General features: G+C 37.1%; 1 protein-coding gene across 4 annotated transcripts in view; it reads left to right on the plus strand.

The window, feature by feature from the left end:
* LOC136843738 (BET1 homolog) overlaps positions 1-21347 on the plus strand; it is a 293632-nt gene that overhangs the window by 167233 nt on the left and 105052 nt on the right. For all 4 annotated transcript variants that reach the window (XM_067112388.1, XM_067112389.1, XM_067112391.1 and 1 more), the window contains one exon: positions 14677-14733. In XM_067112388.1, coding sequence (XP_066968489.1) covers positions 14677-14733 — 57 coding nt within the window. The remainder of the gene's footprint in view (positions 1-14676; positions 14734-21347) is intronic.

A 21347-nucleotide genomic window follows, 5' to 3' on the forward strand; every position in this document is an offset into this window, starting at 1 on the left:
ATAAATGCCCAAGTCCCATGAAAAAAAAAGTGCTGATTCCGCGTACAGCCAACCACGTCTTCCAAGGTCACATCACCAAAAAAAGAAAAACAGAGAGAATGGGAATCTACTCTCAACGCACAGAAAACGACCTCTCGAACAGGCGAACATGAGAGACAGAGAAAAAGAGAGAGAGAAGAAAGAAAAATTCATCTCCCACCCTCTACGAGCAACAACTCCCCCTCCCAACTGCCCCCTCAATCCTCATCCAAGGCCTGATGACGCCTATAGAAAAAGTACTTAGTGCCAAACCCTCAGAGAGACAACCTGTCTCCAAGGCACAAATTGCTGGATGCACACTTCCTCCTTTGTCCAAGTAGAAAATGCCAGTCAAGCAAATGCAACTGCTCTATCCACATACACATGTACACTCAAAAACAACACTCATATGTGTGCAATTACAACAACAGAAGAAAGAAAATAAAAAAAACACAAAGAAATGTACATACACTGGCTCAATGAATATTTACACCTCGCAATTCAACCCATATCAAAATAAAAACCCATTCAAATACAAAAGTTCCCAGACCCAATACAACAATAAAAAACCCTAAACGCCGATGTGAACAGCCGCTTGCTATATATAAAAAGAAAAATCAAATTTCAAATGCACGAAGCAAGAAAAACCCCGCCCAGACTAATGATGGAGCCGACACGTCACAAAAGGAATGACGTCATTGCAGGGAGCACCCACAATGCAGACGTGTTGCACACAGAGAAGGCAAGACGCTCCGCTCAAACTAGTGACGTCACTGTTGTGCCACTCAGAAGAAGCCATCACTACAGCTACCGCCCCCCCAAAAAAATAAATCAGTTGCATGTGCAATGAAAAGTCCAATTTAACATTAAAAAACAAATAATAAAAAACAACAAAATTCTCTCAATAAAAACAACAAAATTCTCGCTCTTCACGTTTTAACACACAAGCGGTCAAAATACTGCAATTACTTCACATTATACCCTTCAATATCCTAAATGCAATGCCCCATTTATCCCTTACTGACAACTGCTGTCAAGACGCATTATTAAACATGCACAAAGCAACTCCTCAAGAAATACACTTCATGCTGACCCCGTCCTAACAAAACAAAATCCTATTCTGAGATGCCAACGCTAAATTATGTCTCTTAAGAAGCATATACATACCTAATTATCCAATTATCTATCTAACCAATTCTAAACCCTCTGCTAACTACTTTTAACCGCTAGCCACCAGCTGTTACGGGCCCGATTTATGAGGCCGGTATTTTATTTATTTCTCTGTTTTAAGGACGGAGGTTAGCATCTCACTTACTCTGAGATGAGTTTGGCAGCGAGAGCCAACTTGTTGTGTCAGCTGATCTCGCACCCTCACAACATAAGTTATTCATTTCACCTAAATTCCAAGGCTTGCCGGAATGAGACACTGAGTTACAAAACTAAACTTTATTGACAGAAATAATGGAAATAACTTCAAATAAGCTACGAAAGAATGAAATCGAATGACTCACACATATCTATGAAAATCTACTGAATGAGGTCCAAACATCGACACCCAATTATTTAAAGTACAGTAAAATGCATAATCAACCCATCTGTCATCCAAAACAATAAAACAGTCACACAGTTCATTATAAAAGTCATTTCATCTATAAATAAATGACTCACCACTCCCTATTTTGAAGAGGAAAATGGGATTCCTGGAAAAGAACGATCGTTATATTAAAAACCAGATTCACAAAATACAAATGCATATCCACAAGATTTCACTGCAACATGGATAGAGTTTTTCCGGAGTCTGAAAAAAAAATCTAAAATGTTTATGAGTTGTACTCACTTCACAAAAGTCCTCTGGAACACAGACTCCATGTGCATGTGCTTCCCCTTTGCACAGTTCACATGCTCAGTTATACAAATAACGAATCGTAGTGCCCACTCATTCAATGATCCCTCCCATTATATTCATTCTTCAACGCACATATGAACACACTCTCGTGACATCCCGACGAGTTCAATGTTCGTCAAAGACATGCCTTCTGTACTCCAAGACGTCACGAGGTACTTGGTCACACACATACATGCACACTCAGTCGGAATGAAGCAGTTCCCAGCTCAAGTTAGTTCAGAGACCAAGACAGGAAAAAAAACGCAGTGATTATCTTTTCAAATCCAGATCTGTAACCAGATAACCTTGTAGCAGTTTCTAAGCTGAAATTGCACTTCCGCTCCATGTGTTTAGTAACTAAGGGTCTCTGAGAACGTTGACTTCTTGCTGAATGCGAAAAACACCCACTTCATTACATGCTGTGTTCAGTCATAATCTCACGCCTTCGAAAAGCTATCACTTTCTTTTCCCAAAAGGTCACCTTCATGACCTGTTACATATATACATATATATACAAATATACAATATGTATATATATATGTATATATACATATATATACATATACATTATATGTATATATACAGTAAACCCCTGTATTCGCGGGGGATGCGTACCGCACCCCCCCCTCCCACGAATAGCTAAAATCCACGAATACTTAAAACCCTTCTAAAAACACTTAGAACTGCTTATTTTGATAAACACAAGAAATCCCTCTAAAAATGCTTATACCTGAGTATTTTAATAGTTTTATCACAAAAAGTGCATTTAGTCATGAAAATATGAAAATACAGTAATCAGTGAATATTTCTCAGTGAAAAATACCACGAATGGGCGAATTTTCCCTGAATAATGGGTAGATACGCTCCACAGAGAAATCCACGAATACGTGAGTCTGTGAATTGTGAGAACACGAGTACGGGGTTTTATTGTTATTATATATATATATATATATATATATATATATATATATATATATATATATATATATATATATATATATATATATATATATATACATATAGTCCCCTGATTAACGGGGTTCCGTTCTTGAGCTCGTTAAAACCCGAAAAAAAAAAAAGAAACCGAAAATTGTCAAAATCGTCAAAAATCATAAGAAAACCTTACTTTTAATGCTCTGGGTGCATTGAAAACGACGTAAACTGCATTATTATTGAGTTTTACATCTAAAAACCTTCAAATTATGATTATTCTGCCGTTTTGGGGCCAAATTTCTTCCGATCGGCGTGACCCGAACATGCGCCGTAAGCCGGAAATAATTTCTGATGAATATATTTGAAAAGTTTTAAACTGTGCCTATATATATATATATATATATATATATATATATATATATATATATATATATATATATATATATATATATATATATATATATATATATATATATATATATATACAGTTGACTCTTGTTAAACCGGACCCGTTAAGACCCGTATAAGACGGACACCAAAGAGGGTCAGCCGATTTAAAGTACGTAATGTTCGTCCACAATATAAGATACTGTTCCTCTGCTCATTGTGTACAGTTTTCCTTTTTATTAACCAAAGGTAAATAAAAACCTTTTCATTTATATTTTTATTTTATATATATACTGTTCTGTATTTATACTGTACTAAACTGAAATGCTTTTACCTTGTAACCAATTTGACTTGTTCACAGTGCATACCGTCATGAAGAAATGCTGTTGTCTGGAAGGGTAGGAAGTATTGTAGCCAATCACTGAGCATTAACAGTTTTACCTATCTGCTGCCTGGCTGGTAGCTCCAGTACGATGTTTTGCATGTTTTTTTAGGAAATAATAGACATGACAAAGGTAAACTTTATGAAAACAAAAACTGAGTTACTGAACAATACTTGTGTTTATGTGCCAAATGGCATGAGAGAGAGAGACTGAGAGAGAGAAATTGCCAGTTCCCTCTATGCAGCATAATTCTATCCTCGAGAGATTAAAGAGAAGAATTTTATTTTAAAGATATGTCAATGCAGCATTTGTAAATATCTTCTTAGACAAAAAAAAAATAAAAATTTGTTGCTGAAGAATCTCTGAACCAACAATTTTGCACTTAAAGTAATAAGAAGAAGGAATTCATTCTGTTTTTCATTTAATGAATAAAATACATACACTATTAAAAACTGTGAACAAAGTAATAAGAAGAAGGAATTCTTTCTGTTCTTCATGTAATGAATAAACATACTCTTTTAAAAACTATGAACAGTATTGTATTCAAAACACATGCACTTATGTCATCATTATGTCATCGTCGTCATCTCTGAACAAAACATTCTTTCTCAGACAGAATACAGCTAAAACCTGAATGGCTGGCTGGTTGCCATGGAGATCTGCAGGCCAGTGACAGCCCTCTATTTCTGTTCTATTTATAAACATATATTGTGAAGGCACTTAAGTTTGAACATCGCCTTGATCGTGATTATTTGACTGCTGATGGCAAAAATTACTCAGTAATTTGCTTTATATAATTATTTCTTCATGAAAAGAATTCAGCAATATTTTCAACTTATAGTGGTATGAAAAATCCAACAACAGTCTTGTGGTGATGTATCATCACTTGCGAATCCTATTCCCGGACCATCCTCAGATTTACGACTGCAAGCTGATGATGACATTAGTAACAATAAAAAACATCCCTCTCCAAGATCGATATGATGAAATGTATTTTATAGTCTTACTTATTGTTAAAATTCACAAGTTGAATACAATTATTTTGATCATGTATATTTTTGCATTTACGGAATGTTTTTGTTGAAAACAAAATGTGTTAGTGAACTTATAGTCTTAATTATCCCACTATTTTATTACTGGTGATCTTAAATTATCTCACATTCATTTAATAGTACAGTAATATAAATAATAAAATATATGACTAAATAACTAAAATGAAAAAACATAAAAAAAAAGCTTTTGCTGCAATAGTGATGTTTGATTATGCTCCTAACCTCGCAGTTCCGAAATCCGAAAAATTCCAAAAAAGAAAGACATCTGGCCCCAAGGATTTTGGGTAAAGGATTGTGTACCTGTAATCTAAATTTAATTATGTTACTTTTCATTTTAGAGACTCCACTTCTTTTTACTTAACAATTATGTGTTCATGTCTCGGCCTAGGCATCTACACATGCGGCTGAATTCCATAAAATTTTTATCGTTTTATTCTTCACTTTTCACCATTTACCATGAGCTTTAATTCAAATGTTTCTACATTGGTTTATTATTCATACTCTATAAAAGAATGAAATACAGTATATTTATAGGTATATATATAGATATCACCGGTTACTATGACGGACACCCTGCCCCCCATTAGTCCGTCTGAACGAGGGTCGCCTGTATATGTATATATATGTATATATATCCGTCATAGTAACCGGTGATATCTATATATATACCTATAAATATACTGTATTTCATTCTTTTATAAAGTATGAATAATAAACCAATGTAGAAACATTTGAATTAAAGCTCATGGTAAATGGTGAAAAATGAAGAATAAAACGATAAAAATTTTATGGAATTCAGCCGCATGTGTAGATGCTTGTAGGCAAAGATATGAACACATAATTGTTAAGTATATATATATGTATATGTATATGTATATGTACTATATATATATATATATATATATATATATATATATATATATATATATATATATATATATATATATATATATATATATATATATATATATATATATATTATATTATATCACGATGCATATCAAGTACCTGGTTATTACACAACTAATCTCAAGATTCAAAAATATACCTCACTTCAGCCAGATACCTGAACTCTCATAACATTAATTGTTACGACTGAGTACTCTAAAGGTAACAGTGATCCCTTAAGAAAAAACTTATTTATCAATCACTTGAAAAATCAAACTAAGTTCATCAGAATATGTGTGAGATATCAAAAATTAAACTAGAAATCTTCTAGAGTAGAAGGGCATCACTCCATCAAAAAACTCTTAACTGTTTCCCTGGTCTTAATTCACTTTAGCAAAACTAAAAGAACAAAACATGTTTATCACTTTGCCTTATGCACACACAATCAATCCTATTCACTGGTGATCAATAAATGAAACACTGTTTTCTAAAAATGTTAGATACAAAAAATTATTTTCAAATTCAAAGTTTATAATCAGAATTCACAATTAATTAGAATTCACAATCTGAAAAATTTACTGTTACTTGTAAATAACACAACACTCAATTAATTCTTGAATTGAATTATGAAACAAAACTAATTCACAAAAATTTTATCAAGAATTTAAATTAATCAAGCAAAACTTAAACTATCAAGAATTACTCAAGATTTAAAAAAGAAAATCTTAACACATGAGATATCAAAATCAAATATGCAATGTTAAATTACGTATGCAATGTTAAATTACCAAGAAATATTTAAAATGCTATGTAAATAAATGTTACATCACCAACACAAAAATGTGAAAATATAAAGAGATTGTAAATAGAAAATCACACAAAAATACACATAAGATTTATCAATAATGATTTCACTTGTTCAAAATTTCTAACTTATCATACCATGGTATCGATAAGTAAAATTTCACGTTACCTTACACAACTTGTGAAAACCTCTGTAAATCACTTGCTGCAGCTGCATTACTCAAAACACACTTTTTTACCAGGCGCCGTTACAAACTAGATAACTTTGCTAAATTCAGATCTCAAAAGTTAATGTTAAAAGTGACCACAAAAAATTACGTTAAAAGTAATCTCTTCCTAATTAGGAATGAGAGAGAGAGAGAGAGGAGAACCAATTTGACTGGTCTCAGAAATCAGAATGAAACAAATTTTAGGATTCCAGTAACAGTGAAACAATTACGTGATGTCATTAAAGCATTTTGGGTGCGAGATACAAAAGTTCTAGAAGCAGGGAAGTGACGTCACTAAAGCATTTTGGGTGCGAGATACAAAAGAAGAAGCTTCTAGAAGGAAAATGACGTCATCCCAGCAAAACGTTTTGAACGCATCTTACAAAACATGACGTAATTGATCAGGACACGTATTCTTTCTCTCCAAGTGGCAAACGTGACTCGAACAACGCCTGTAACAACATGAAATCACTCGTCTTGAGCCCGTACGGGACGAATCGGCGTTTGTTTTCGCAAGCTGTCATCACTAACCCCAAAACAAAGCGTTCCCTCTTATCTCAACTGATGACAGTTGAAATGAAACAAGCCCTGGTGGACACACACATGTGTTCACATACTACGCTTTTACCAAGAAAGATATTTGTTCAAAATTACGTTACTATTAAAACTGTATTAACAATTCTAAATTATGCTATCAAGTTACTTAAGTTCTTTTGAGATCTGATGCCAAACTAAATATGACACTTCAACAACCATTATCATTAAACATAACACATGAAAAAAGTAAATATGTCAAAATTATAGGAGGATATATGTATTACAAGGCAACATCATGAAATTCCTCACCCCAGAAGATTACTTATCCCGGGTTTGAATCCAACGATTCACAACGGGATAAATAATCTGCTATGACATTATCTTTTCCTGAAATATGTTTAACTCGTACATTATATGGTTGTAGGCATAAAGACTACCTGGTCAGTCTCATATTATTATTTTTCATCTTATTGATGAATGAGATTGGGTTGTGATCCAACAACACTAAAATTTCTTCATTCCTAGGTCGGTTCACATACACTTCAAACTTTTTCAATGCTGTGATTAATGCTAATGTTTCTTTTTCGATTGTTGAGTAAGTTTTCTGGTGCTTTTTCAACTCCGAAGACATGAAACATACTGGATGGAAGATTTTGTTGTCATCTTCTTGAAGTAGAACAGCTCCAATTCCACAGTTGGATGCATCAACTTATATCACAAAGTTTTTATTGAAGTCTGGAGCTTGAAGCACTGGTCTTGAAGTTAATATGGCTTTAACCTTCTCAAATGATTCTTGACATTCTGGAGTCCAAACAAACTTTCTTTTAGGACTGGTTAAGTCAGTTAAGGGAGCTACTACGGCTGAGAAATTTGGACAGAATCGGCGATAAAATCCAGCCATGCCCAAAAATCTTTGTAGCTGTTTCCTTGTAGTAGGAGGGTAGCCTTACGGATACCTTCTACATTAGCATCAATAGGAGCGAGAAGGCCTTTTCCAACTTCAAATCCTAGATACTGTACAGTTGCCTTTCCAAACTCAGTTTTTTGTAAGTTGATTGTTAGTCCTGCTTCCAGTAGTTTCTTGAACACTTTCCTAAATATCTTCAGATGTTCTTCCCATGTATTAGAATAAATCACAATGTCATCAAGGTATACATCCACTCCTTCTATTGATCCTAGTAGTTGATCCATCACTCGCTGGAATGTTGCAGGTGCATTCATCAGACCAAACGGCAAAACAGTGTATTGATACAATCCAAAAGGAGTAATGAAAGCTGACAGCAACTTAGCATTCTCATCTAAGGGAATTTGATAATATCCTTTCAACAAGTCTATCTTGGAAAGAAATTTGGCTTGCCCAATATTATCAAGTAATTGATCAATAAGAGGCAAGGGATAATTGTCAGCCACACTGATGGAATTCAGTTTCCTATAATCAGTACACATCCTAAATGAGCCATCTGGTTTCTTCACTAACACACAAGGAGAACTATAATGACTTGAACTGGGTTCTGCTAATCCATGCTGCAACAAATATTCAACTTCTTTCTTCAAAACATCTCGACATCTCGATGAAAAGGTGATAAGCAATAAGCTCTCGTTTTAAAAGGTTTTCCATCTTCTCTGATCTTTATCTCATGCTTTGTCAGATTGGTACGCCTAGGTACATCTGCAAAAATTTCAGGGAAACTTTGAATCACTTCACTTAATTCACTACTTTGCTCAACACTCAGATGTTTTAGTTTATCTTCCAAATTTTCTAATATTGAAGAGTTGTTCATCTTGTTTTCAGCTCCCAATTTGTAGCCGTCATCGTCCTTTGTAGATGAAGTTGTCTGTGTTATTGACACTGTTTCAGTTTTAGTCTCTGAGAAGTAAGGTTTCAAAAGATTCACATGTATCTTCCTCTGTCGTTTCCTTCTTCTTGGTGTTTCAGTCACATAAGTTCGATCGCTTAACTTCTCTATTATCCTATAAGGACCTTGAAACTTATTGGTAAGGGGAAATCTTTTCACTGGTAAGAACACTAGAACTTGCTGTCCAATATTAAAATTTCTTAGCTTAGTTTTAGCATCATATTTCCTTTTCATTTTCTCTTGACTTATTTTCAAATTTTCTAAAGAGAATTTTCTAATTTCTCTTAATCTTTTCCTCAAGTTCTTCACATATTCTCCTTGGATTTCCTCTTGATTTTCTTCCCAATTCTCTGCAAGAATCTTCAATGGACCTCTAATGTCTCGACCAAAAATCATTTCATTTGGTGAACATCCCATACTTTCTTGATAAGCATTCCTAACTTCAAATAACATTAAAGGTAAACCAGCATCCCATTCTCTTCCTGATTCATTACAATACTTAGTTAACATACTTTTCAATGTCTGGTGGAACCTTTCCAAGGCTCCTTGAGTCTCTGGATGATAAGCAGTTGATAACTGTTGTTTTACTCCTAACAAGTTCATCACATCCTGGAATAATTTTGAAGTAAAGTTCGTCCCTCTATCACTTTGCACAATTTCTGGTATTCCAAACTTAGAGAAAAACTCCACCAACTTCTCAGCAATTACCTTTGCACTTATACTTCTTACAGGAATCGCCTCAGGATACCTAGTCACTGGACACACTAATGTTAATAGATATTCATTTCCTTTCTTTGTTTTTGGAAGTGGCCCAACCACATTTATAATTACCTTGCTAAAGGGTTCTCCTTTAATGTCTATGGGTTGTAGGGGGGCTTTCTGAATGGTTTCATTCGGTTTTCCAGCTATCTGGCATGTGTGACACACACTGCAAAATTTGCTAACGTCCTTGTGAAGTCCAGGCCAGAAAAAATACTTCATAATTTTCTCAACAGTCTTCCTGATTCCCATATGTCCAGACTCGTGCGCTACTGCTACAACTTGTTTCCTCAATGGATATGGAATCAAAATTTGATGATATTCACCCCATTCAGCATTTCCTGGTATATCTGCAGGTCGATGCTTCCTCATTAGCAATCCTTCCTTTAGATAATAACAGGTGGAGGTTTGTTGCATCTCTTCTTGATCAACAACTCTGAAGAACAGATCAGCCAATGTTGTATCCCTCTTCTGCAGTTTCATTAGCTTCTCTCTAGTCACTTGACCAACTTCAAGGGCTGAATTCTCCATATCTGCTAACTCTGCTTCTGTAGTTTCATTACCATCTTCAGGCACACTTTGACTACTCAGAGTCTCTTCAATAACAACAGGATCCTCGTCTTCTTGGGAAATCTCTTCATTACTAACACTAGGGGAAACTTCACTTTCCTGGAACAGTTCTTCTAAGCTTAGAGATCCTTCACTTGATTCTTCTGGTGCAGGTAAATCCTCAGTATCTTCACTTGCAGACATAGTTCTCTTCATACTCCTGGTAGTTACACAACTTGGAAACAGGTGGGGGTTTTTCTTCTCTAAATCTACAGTAGGACTAACCCTTAACGGTTTGTCTGTCACTATAGGACAAGGAACAAATGGTACACTACCAACTTCATTGCCCAGTAAAACATGTACACCTTCAACAGCTAGTGAGTCCTTTACAGCAAAATCAACATTTCCTGTCACCAATTCACAGGACAAATGCAAGCGGCATATAGGAGTTACCTCTTCTCCTATACCCTTCAAAATAACTGAATCTCCGGTGAGATTCTTCTCCAGCTGTGGGTGAGCACCACGAACTACCACACTATGGTTACTCCCCATATCACGTAATACTTTGACTGGTACCTGCACACTTCCTCCTTGAGTTGTCAGCGTACCTTCATAGATATATGGCTTAAAAGCCTCCAAGCTGCTCAGCCACTCACTGCTTGAAGTTACATTTCCACTGGTTGCTAAACACTCTGCTTGTTTAGTCTCAGTCATCCCCACACTGCTCTTCGTAGTTTGCTTCACCTGGTTACCTTTAACCACTTGACCAACTGGTTTGGTCTGCTGTTGTGTCTGATAACAATCTCGACTGTAGTGTCCTACTCTTCCACACTTGTAGCAGACAACATTAGTCTTCTGTATCTGTCTTGAGAACAGACTGGATGATGAGGATTTAACATTCAATTGCTGAGGGTTGTTACCTGGCTTTGTATTGGCATAGCCACTAGAAGGATTTCCAGTTGTAATGTTCCTGAAATTTGGATGAGATCTGAAACCTGTGCGTTGTTGGTTCTGGTACTTGACATTATAATTTCTTTTGCTATAAATTATATTAAAATCTTCGCTCAATGTCAAGTCTCTCTCTTAAATAGGCTCTTATGTGTTCAGGAATTCCTCTAAGATATTGTTCTAGGACTACTAACTCTTCAAGTTCGTCCATAGATTTAACTTTAGCAGCCTCCAACCATCGCTTAAAACATCTTCTTACTTTGTATGCATAATCCAAGAAAGTTATCTTGTCATCCTTTCTCAAAGATCTGAATCTTTCATTATAATATTCAGGGGTCATCTGGTAAATTTGTAGCACATTGTGTTTGAGTACCTTGTACTCTTTACACTGATCAGCTGATAAGGCTAAATAGGCACTTCTTCCTTTACCAATGAGAACACTCTGTAACAAGACCGACCATTTATCCTCTGGCCATCCCATACCTGAAGCCACTTTTTCAAAGTGATAAAAAAACTCATCTGGGGCTTCTTCTGTAAATTTTGGAATTAATTTCTGCACTCTTACTACATCAAATACAGGGTCTGAATTACCTTGAGTAGGGTTAGATGGTGTTACAGGTAATGTGGATCGAGCTTTTATTAACTCCATCTCCCTTTCATGTCTTGCTCTTTCTCTTTCTTCTTCTGCTGCTTTTTCTTCTTCTTCTTTCCTTTCTTTCTCTTTTCTCTCTATCTTCTCTTTCTCTTTCTCTTTCTGCTTGCATTTTCTCTCTTTCAGCCTGTATCCTCAGCTTAATCAAATTTTCTTCTGCTTCTATACGTCTAAGCTCTGTTTCTGCATCACTTTTCTCTTTCTTTTGCTCATGTTTATCTGTAAATTCTGCCTCAGCTGCATTCAACAATTCTTGCGCCTCTCCCAACTCTTCATCTACTTTACCAGAGTCCTTCAATGCTTGGATTGCAATATATTTGATTTGTGCCTTAATCATACCACTAGACACATTACCCCCACATGCTACTGCTAAAGCAATCCACTGTGCCTTAGTCAGGTTGGATTCAGTTAACTCTTGGATGGAAGGAGTTGCTAAAAACCTCTGAACATTGAACAGAGCCATTTTCTCTAAGTTACTCAACTAAATAATTCACAATACAAAGCAAAATATAACTATGTGGTCACTCTCCTATCAAAATATATCCCTAACACCACCAGCATAAACCATAAACCAGAGTGATATTTTGTTTTGTTCCACGGGTCTCTGGGCACCAAACAATATAATGTCACGATGCGTATCAAGTACCTGGTTATTACACAACTAATCTCAAGACTCAAAAATATACCTCACTTCAGCCAGATACCTGAACTCTCATAACATTAATTGTTACGACTGAGTACTCTAAAGGTAACAGTGATCCCTTAAGAAAAAACTTATTTATCAATCACTTGAAAAATCAAACTAAGTTCATCAGAATATGTGTGAGATATCAAAAATTAAACTAGAAATCTTCTAGAGTAGAAGGGCATCACTCCATCAAAAAGCTCTTAACTGTTTCCCTGGTCTTAATTCACTTTAGCAAAACTAAAAGAACAAAACATGTTTATCACTTTGCCTTATGCACACACAATCAATCCCATTCACTGGTGATCAATAAATGAAACACTGTTTTCTAAAAATGTTAAATACAAAAATTTATTTTCAAATTCAAAGTTTATAATCAGAATTCACAATTAATTAGAATTCACAATCTGAAAAATTTACTGTTACTTGTAAATAACACAACACTCAATTAATTCTTGAATTAAATTATGAAACAAAACTAATTCACAAAAATTTTATCAAGAATTTAAATTAATCAAGCAAAACTTAAACTATCAAGAATTACTCAAGATTTAAAAAAGAAAATCTTAACACATGAGATATCAAAATCAAATATGCAATGTTAAATTACGTATGCAATGTTAAATTACCAAGAAATATTTAAAATGCTATGTAAATAAATGTTACATCACCAACACAAAAAATGTGAAAATATAAAGAGATTGTAAATAGAAAATCACACAAAAATACACATAAGATTTATCAATAATGATTTCACTTGTTCAAAATTTCCTAACTTATCATACCATGGTATCAATAAGTAAAATTTCACGTTACCTTACACAACTTGTGAAAACCTCTGTAAATCACTTGCTGCAGCTGCGTTACTCAAAACACACTGTTTTACCAGGCGCCGTTACGAGCTAGATAACTTTGCTAAATTCAGATCTCAAAAGTTAATGTTAAAAGTGACCACAAAAAATTACGTTAAAAGTAATCTCTTCCTAATTAGGAATGAGAGAGAGAGAGAGGAGAACCAATTTGACTGGTCTCAGAAATCAGATTGAAACAAATTTTAGGATTCCTGTAACAGTGAAACAATTACGTGATGTCATTAAAGCATTTTGGGTGCGAGATACAAAAGTTCTAGAAGCAGGGAAGTGACGTCACTAAAGCGTTTTGGGTGCGAGATACAAAAGAAGAAGCTTCTAGAAGGAAAATGACGTCATCCCAGCAAAACGCTTTTGAACGCATCTTACAAAACATGACGTAATTGATCAGACACGATTCTTTCTCTCCAAGTGGCGAACGTGACTCGAACAACGCCTGTAACAACATGAAATCACTGCGTCTTGAGCCGCCCATATGGGGACGAATCGGCGTTTGTTTTCAAAAGCTGTCATCACTAACCCCAAAACAAAGCGTTCCATCTTATCTCAACTGATGACAATTGAAATGAAACAAGCCCTGGTGGACACACACATGTGTTCACATACTACGCTTTTACCAAGAAAGATATTTGTTCAAAATTACGTTACTATTAAAACTGTATTAACAATTCTAAATTACGCTATCAAGTTACTTAATCAAGTTCTTTTGAGATCTGATGCCAAACTAAATATGACACTTCAACAACCATTATCATTAAACATAACACATGAAAAAAGTAAATATGTCAAAATTATAGGAGGATATATGTATTACAAGGCAACATCATGAAAATATATATATATATATATATATATATATATATATATATATATATATATATATATATATATATATATATATATATATATATATATATATATACTGTATATATACACACACCCACACACACAGTATATGTGTGTTTGTCCACTACTCAGTATGTCATTGTACAGTACTGTATTATGTTTGCCAGTTTTTTATTATGTACTGCAATTTTATTCCCCATTTGTTGTAACATTATTGAGGAGTTTTAGAACAAAATTCTAATATTGTAGTTGGATATTCTTAATGACTAAGAAGTTTTCAGAGTTCAAGGTAAACTTCAATGTTTTTAATTACCATGCTAACTTTGAATTAGTTGTGTTAATTACCATGCTAACTTTAAACTAGTTGTATTGTAAGATTTGATGAATAATTTAAAAGCTGATTTTTCCTTTGACAGCTCACAATTGACATTGGGAATGAAGTTCGAACACAAAACAGTATGCTCGGTGACATGGTAAGTTATCATTTTTTTTTTTTTTTTACATAAGCATGAATGTTTCTTTTAGCATTGTTTTTATTACGTAATTTGCTGTAGATAGTCACTTACAATGTAAAAAGATTACAGCAATTCCATGATTATCCAGGTTCTATCCAAAGTAGGTTATAAATATTGTTGCTATTGATAGATACAGGTAGTGTTCGAGTTACGATAATTCACTTTTACGATGGGATTAGCAATTAATATCGATACAACAATATTTTGAAAATACGTATTTTAAAATTTCGTATACGACTGGCGCAGTCAACAGCGTATAATCAGGCAGTGTACAGTGTACAATACGTTGGCCCGAGAGGCTGTGTAGGAAGTTAAAATAGGTCAGTGTTTGTTTGCGATTTTTGTGCATTTGTAAGTAACTCTAATACTCAAATTTGTATTAGTATGTCTGCCAAACACCCAAGTGTCTTCTGTTGGTAGTGTGAAAAAGAAGAGGCAGTCTGTCTATCACAGTGGAGCAGAAAATGAAAACTATCAACCAGAGTGCCGCTGGAAAGCCCATCATGGTAATCGCACGTGATGAGCATCTATCACAGTTGACGGTATCCATCTTCCTCAAAGACGAGAAATGGATAATGGACGCTATAAGGGCATCTGCTTCAGTTCATTCGACAGTTATATCAAAGAAGAGGATAGGGCCTTTGGAAGAAATGGAGCTTTTTGATGAACAAAAAAAAAAAAAAATGATAACCACAACAAAAGTTCTGTGGCAAGTGCTGGATGGTTTCATCATTTCAGAAACTGTCATAATTTTCATAGTGTGGAAATGACCGGTGAAGCAGCAAGCACTGACGCCAAAGGAGGTGCTAAATTTAAGGATGCTTTACATAAGATTGTCATTGATGAAGGGTAGTTACTGGAGCAAATCTTTAATGTCGACGAAACAGGACTGTATTGGAAGCATATGCCTCAGCGGTCGTACATCCATAAAGAAGCAACAATGATACCTGGGTTTAAGGCACACAAAGATTGACTGACTCTTCTGCTTGGGGGAAATGTAGCTGGATATAAACTTAAGCCACTCATGATTTATCACTCCAAAAATCCAAGGGCATTAAAGAGAATCGACAAGAATACGCTTCCTGTGCATTACCATCATGATAAGAAAGTATGGATGACTGCAGTGCTATTCAAAGACTGGGATGTGCATTGCCTTATTCCAGAAGTGAAAGATTATTGTAGGGAAAACAAAATCCTCTTCAAAATTCTGCCAATTCTAGACAGTGCTCCTGGCCACCCTCAGAACATCGGAGATATTAACAAGAGATTTTTGATTAAACACAACTTTTCTCATACAACCCATGGATCAGGCTATGGCTATGTTCAAGGCCTATTATCTTCGGAACACGTTTGCTCAGGCTGTTCAGGCTGTGTATAATGAGGAGAAAGATCTCAGAACTTTCTGGAAGGAATTCAATGTTCTGAACTCCATTGTGAACATTGGAAGGAGGTAAAGAAAGAATGTATGAATGGGGTTTGGAAAAATCTGCCACAAGTGTATGTGAATTCAGTTAAAGGTTTTGATAAGGATGAAGAAGTTGTGGAAATTAATAAAAAGATCTTGACACTTGGGAGAAGTTTAGATTTAGAACTTGATGAGGAAGATATCCAGGATCTTTTAGATGTGCAAGATGTAGAGCTAACAGCAGAAGATTTAATTGCACTTGCAGAAGAGAGAAAAAGAGCAGAAGAGGAAGAAGAAATTGAAGAGCCAGGGCAAAGTTTACAACAAAAGCACTGGCAGAGGTTTTAGCCTCATTTGAACATGGACTGAAACTTTTAAGTGAAATGGATGGGAACATGGAACAGTTTGCTAAAGTTGAGAGAGCGCATCAAGACGCTGTTGCATGTTACCGGGTCGTTTATGAAGAAAGAAAAAACGCACTATGCAGTCAACGATGGAATACTTCTTTAAGAGAACGACTCCAGTGGCATCGCCTTCCCCTACCCCTACCCCCACCCGCACCCCTTCCCCAACATTTGAGCCTTGGTCCCCTTCATCTCTTAACAACTATTTTCTTGAAACACCTGAACTAACAGAAGAAGAAATACTATCTGAAGAGGAGCGAGTTGATGATCCTGCAGCTTTATCATCCTCCGCCTCTTCCGATTTTTAGCTATACGGAGCCATGAACAGCCTGACACCGCTCACGTATGCCGACAACGGACCAAATCTTGGTGAGTACCCCTTACAGCACAGTCTGATTCTTGTTCTTGTTGTTCAATTTCTTTTTTGTACTGAATTATCATAAGTCAGTCTGCATTGAACCTGCAGAATTAGCTGATATTAATAATTACTACTATGAACTAAACAAAAACTTCTTTCAGTTTTCTTCTGAAGATGGAAAGAGAAACCCACAAGATTCTTGTGTATAACTTGTTTACTGGTAAATAACTCTTGTTAGTTTTATTCAATTTCTCTTTGTACCCTTTTTCATAAGTCAACCTACATTGAACCTGCAGAATTAGGCTGTATTAATAAGGCCCACAATCTTCTGGTAACTTTTCCCTGTGGCTGTCATTTATATATAGATGGCTACTGGTTTCCATGTGTTGAGAGTTGTTAATCTCCAACCTGTCGATGGGTTTGATAACCTGATCTGATGGTCAGTGGTAATACCTGTATGTGATTTTCACCATTTTCTGTTTAAAATGCAGGAGACAGCTGTCCACCTCCAGGTCAGAAGTCTCTTAGTTTTTTTTTTTTTTTTTTCATTTACAGAAGAAAATGAAGATCAACCAGCTGACCTGGAGGAAAGGCAGTCTCCTGCCCAACAGACCGATGAGACTACCATCTACCACAAGGATTAATACCACTGACCATCAGATCAGGATATCAGATTGACAGGAGGAGATTAACATCTCAAACAGAATGGAAACACCTGAACAAACAGATAAGAAATGACAGCTGAGGGAGAAGAAGTTCCAGAAGATTGCTCCTCCTCCTCTTCCGAACCAGCCTGAGAAAACAGCCCGACACTCATCTCTTGAAAAAGGGTCACAGTTAGGACCTGAAAGTACAGTCTGATCAAAAGTAATATGCAAGTATTTACCAGTAAACAAGTTATACACAAGAATCTTGTGGGTTTCTCTTTCCAATTACTACTATACCGTATACGTATAGAGTATACTGTAGGCTAGGCTACTGTTTATGTATGCTATATATCATACTGTACGCTAGGCTAGCTCTTGTTAGTGTTATTCAGTTTCTCTTTATACTGAATTATCATAAGTCAATCTGCATTGAACCTGCAGAATTAGCTGACATTAATAATTACTATACTGTATGTGTACTGTATAGAGTATACTGTGTAGTGTAGGCTAGGCTACCATATATGTATAGATGGTACTGACTACCCTAGTGTAGGCTAGGCTATATTCGAGATATGATTTTTTCAACAAATGATGGGTATTTTGGAACTTAACCCCATCGTAAGTAAGGCAATACCTGTAATGCATAGTGCAAACTGTTGATCCCAAAGCATCATTTCATATAAGTAACTTACCAGGTAATTACTTTGCTAACATTTCCAACTTGCGCGGCAACTTTTTTAAAAATTGGCGGTAGTGCTTCTACTGTTTTATGTAGGTGACAGCCCCAGCCCTCTATCGGAGCGCATGTGAAACAACTGGCAGGTATAGTCAGTTTGTTTCTGCTGGCTCTGGTGCTCACATCAGTGTCATTTGCAGCAGCTTTTTTGATGGTTTATTCAGTTGTCTCTGCAGATTTTGGTGAAGTACAATTACTTTGTTTTGGTAGCCAACAAGATTTTGTCAGTTTATTAGCTTTTTGAATTAGCTCCCTAGTTTTTTGGCAAAATTATGTCAGATTCTAGCACATCTAGTTTTCGCTATTGCAGCAAAGTGTGTAAAACTAGGCTAACAAAATCTTATGATCCTCATTCAATCTGCAGTAAATATAGGGAGCAAGAATGTAGCAGGGAGAAAACTTGTAATGATTGTTCTTCATGGGATGAGAAACATTGGAAAGTGCTTAAATCTCACTTAGATAAATTAGAGAGGGATAGGAAGAGGAAAGCGGCTTCTAGAGCTGAGAACTGGGCCGGAGTTCGATTCCCTGGCCGGCTGATGAAGAGTTAGAGGAATTTATTTTTGGTGATAGAAATTCATTTCTCGCTATAATGTGGTTCGGATTCCACAATAAGCTGTAGGTCCAGTTGCTAGGTAACCAATTGGTTCTTAGCCACCTAAAATAAGTCTGATCCTTTGGGCCAGCCCTAGGAGAGCTGTTAATCAGCTCAGTGGTCTGATAAAACTACGGTATACTTAACTTTAGAGCTGAGAGACGCTCACTTAGCCTAGGAACTACTCTTAAACCTAGTTTAGAAGCTAGCCCTGCTATTCCTTCTGCTCCTATTCATCCACCTACTCCCGTGCTTGGCTCCCTTGCTTCCAACCCTAATACCATTGCCAGTCTCGAATCTAGGTTTGATAAGAAGATTAACCTTGTAGGGAGCACAGTGGCAGAATTAGGAACGTCACTGAAAGTGATCATGGACAAAGTGTTCGCTGAAAAAGTGGTGAGTGACAGTATAGTGCAAGTGGAGGGGGTGGCTACCCATCCCGTTGGTTCTCCTAGATGAAGGTCACTGTCCTGCTCCCCTGAACCTGGGAGAAGATGTACCGGAAGTCCAAGGGAGGCCAGTGGGGGTTGCCCATGGATAGTCGCCCCCTCCGTGCCTGTTGCACGATCCCAGTGTCGGCATACAGCCATTGGAAAGGCATATCTTTGGAAGTGCATCAGTTGTCTTCAGGTTTCGACGATTCTGGCGCGGACAGGAGGCGCCGCAAATGATACCTAGATTCTTCACGACTGCTTAAGTGCCCTTTAGGTAAGGTTGGCTGCCATTCAAATCCACTTCCCCTTAAGCAGTATAAGACAGCTAGTACCAGCCCACAGCCGTCGTGTAGTTACGCTGTGGACCCTTCTGTCCCCACCCCAGTCCACATCCACTTTTGTCTACATGGGACAGTCCAGAGGCATTCTCACCTGAGCATCCAACTGCTGAGCACCCTCACCTGGCTCCCAAGCGCCCAGCATCAACAACCAAATGTCTGGCTCATCTTTCCGAGCGCCTGGCGCCACTTCCCAAGCGCATGGCGCCGGGTGACAACTCATCAGTACCCGACACCCACCTCTGAGCGCCAAGTACCTGCTCTTAGGCATGTTTCTCCTCTTCAGTCTACAAAGAGACAACGGTCTCTGTCACCTTCACCTTTAGATCAAGATGAGCCATCATTGTCTTCTATTAAACAACAGTTAGGTGAAATTATGACCCTGTTGAAGAAAGCTCCCTCTGCTCCCAAGACTTCTCATGATGCTATCCTGTCCCTGGCCTCCTCAGAAGAGGAAGAGGTCGATCAAGAACCTGCTCCCCCTCCTTCCTATGCAGCTCTACTACAGTATCTTTAGGTTAATTTTCCCACCTTTTTCGCCCCAGCTGCTCCGGTCTCACCTGCCTTGACCTTTTTAATGATGAATCAACTGGATGACAGGACTCGACTCCCCAAGATGGTACTTTCTTCATCTTCCAAGAAGTCTCTCGAGATGGGAGATTGGCTTTCGGCTAAAAGAGAACAAGGGAAAGCATCTTTCGCCCTCCTCCCTCTCACTTAATTCATAGGAGGTATTTATCTTACGTCACCAGGGAAGTTCCTTCTTTGGGAGTCACCATCTCCTCCCAAGGAGATTTCTCTGGCCTCATCGACTCTTCTTGATGTTCTGTGTTCTCATCGGCAAAGATAATGTTTTCTCTGGCGGAACTAGACCACCTTGTCAAGGATCTTTTCAAGCTTTTTGAAGTTCTTAGCTTTCTTGACTGGCCAGTGGGAGCACTAGCTAAGAAAATAGAGGATCTCCAGGATTTATTGGGAGACATCACCTTAGACTGGTTGGGAGCCCTGCCTTGTGTGGATAAGGCCATTAGGGATGGCTCTCTAGAGCTTTCCGTTCTATTTACCTTGGGAGTATTAAAGAAGAAAGAGTCACGCAGATGCAGAAATTGGCCCTGTTATTTTGGCCTGTGGACCTGTATCACCTCTTCCTCAGGATACGGTTAAGGAGATTGCATCCGACCTTCAGAAGAAATCGATGCAAGATTAGTTGGCCTAATCCTCCAAGCGTCCTAAGGATTTGGCTGCTTTTGCACCCAAGACAGCCTCTCCCCTCCAGCAGTAGCCCTTTTTATGGAGGTAGACCCAGACCTCAGTTAGGACCCGTTCCAATGTCCGATTCACAGTCAGGTCCATTAAGAAGGGCTCAGCCAAGACAGTGCCCAAAAAGTGAGAAGGAAGTCCTTCATACACTGGTAGGAGCCAGACTCCTAGAGTTCTGGGAAAAGTGGCTGATCAGAGGAGCAGAGCCATGGATCATCAAGGTCCTGAAGGAGGGCTATGCCATCCCGTTCTTGGAGAGCCCCCATTAGTAACTTCTCCCATCACGTTGGCTTACTTGAAAGGCTCAGAGAGACATTCGGCCCTTTTGGGGGAAGTTTCCTCTCTCATCCAAAAGAGAGCCATAGAGGAAGTTGAGAAATCAACACAGGGGCTTT

Source organism: Macrobrachium rosenbergii, chromosome 12 (genome assembly GCF_040412425.1).
Source record: "Macrobrachium rosenbergii isolate ZJJX-2024 chromosome 12, ASM4041242v1, whole genome shotgun sequence".
Lineage (NCBI taxonomy): Eukaryota > Metazoa > Arthropoda > Malacostraca > Decapoda > Palaemonidae > Macrobrachium > Macrobrachium rosenbergii.